This window comes from Monopterus albus, unplaced genomic scaffold (genome assembly GCF_001952655.1).
Source record: "Monopterus albus unplaced genomic scaffold, M_albus_1.0 scaffold4540.1, whole genome shotgun sequence".
In the NCBI taxonomy this organism is placed as follows: Eukaryota; Metazoa; Chordata; class Actinopteri; order Synbranchiformes; family Synbranchidae; genus Monopterus; species Monopterus albus.
The window spans coordinates 1-875 of record NW_018132407.1 but is presented as its reverse complement, the minus strand read 5'-3'; the positions used below and the strand labels follow the sequence as shown (position 1 = coordinate 875).

The 875-nt window shown below is 49.5% G+C and overlaps 1 protein-coding gene across 1 annotated transcript; it reads left to right on the top strand.

Moving 5' to 3' along the window:
* Nucleotides 1-6: 6 nt before the first annotated feature.
* LOC109954212 (protein groucho-1-like) lies at nt 7-862 on the top strand (the record flags this gene model as incomplete). The annotated part of the gene is made up of 2 exons (XM_020589607.1): nt 7-167; nt 715-862. Coding segments are annotated over 2 exons (309 nt in total), but the record flags the coding sequence as incomplete, so codon positions are not given.
* Between the last annotated feature and the right edge of the window lie 13 nt (nt 863-875).

Sequence of the window (875 nt, the reverse complement as noted above, 5' to 3'; positions counted from 1 at the left end):
TCAATCTGGGATTTGGCCACACCTACTCCTCGCATCAAGGCAGAGCTGACGTCATCTGCTCCCGCCTGCTACGCTCTGGCTATCTCCCCCGACAACAAGGTCTGCTTCTCCTGCTGCAGCGACGGCAACATCGTCGTCTGGGACCTTCACAATCAGACTCTGGTCAGGTGAGAGGAGACGGCATACAACTTTGTTGTCTTACAAATTGTACAGACTATAGTCATGAGGCAGTACAGAAAGGAGAGAGACAGAGGTGAGAAAGGCTTGAGGATGTGGAAACATTTCATAAGAAAGCAGGAGAGGATAAAACAGGAAAGGTGATAAGACACATAAGAAGACAGACGGAGTGATGAGAAATCGTTGCAGTCTGGGGCTTCCTCATCTATAACCTTATGGTTAAGTAAAAAAGAGGTGAGATGAACTAGTCATTGGGGATATGGGTGGAATAAAACTACCAGGTTTGACAAAGTAGGACTAAAAGCAGTAGGGACGAAGGGAAGGAAGATTGTAGTAATGTGGGGGAAGTGAAAGTAAGAATCAGGGGTGGGTGAGTGAGTGTAGTGGGGCTGAGGCAAGGGAAAGACAGAAAGATATTTGGCCTGACATGTCCAAGAGAACAGAAGCAAAGAAGCTCACAAGCAGAGTTTGTACAGTGTGTCTTTATGCAGGTATGTGTGACAATTTCTGAATCTCTGTCACTTCTCCTCACTGCAGGCAGTTTCAGGGTCACACAGACGGAGCGAGCTGCATCGACATCTCCAACGACGGCACCAAGCTGTGGACGGGAGGGCTGGACAACACCGTCCGCTGCTGGGACCTTCGAGAGGGACGCCAGCTCCAGCAACACGACTTCTCCTCGCAGGTACACACAGCAG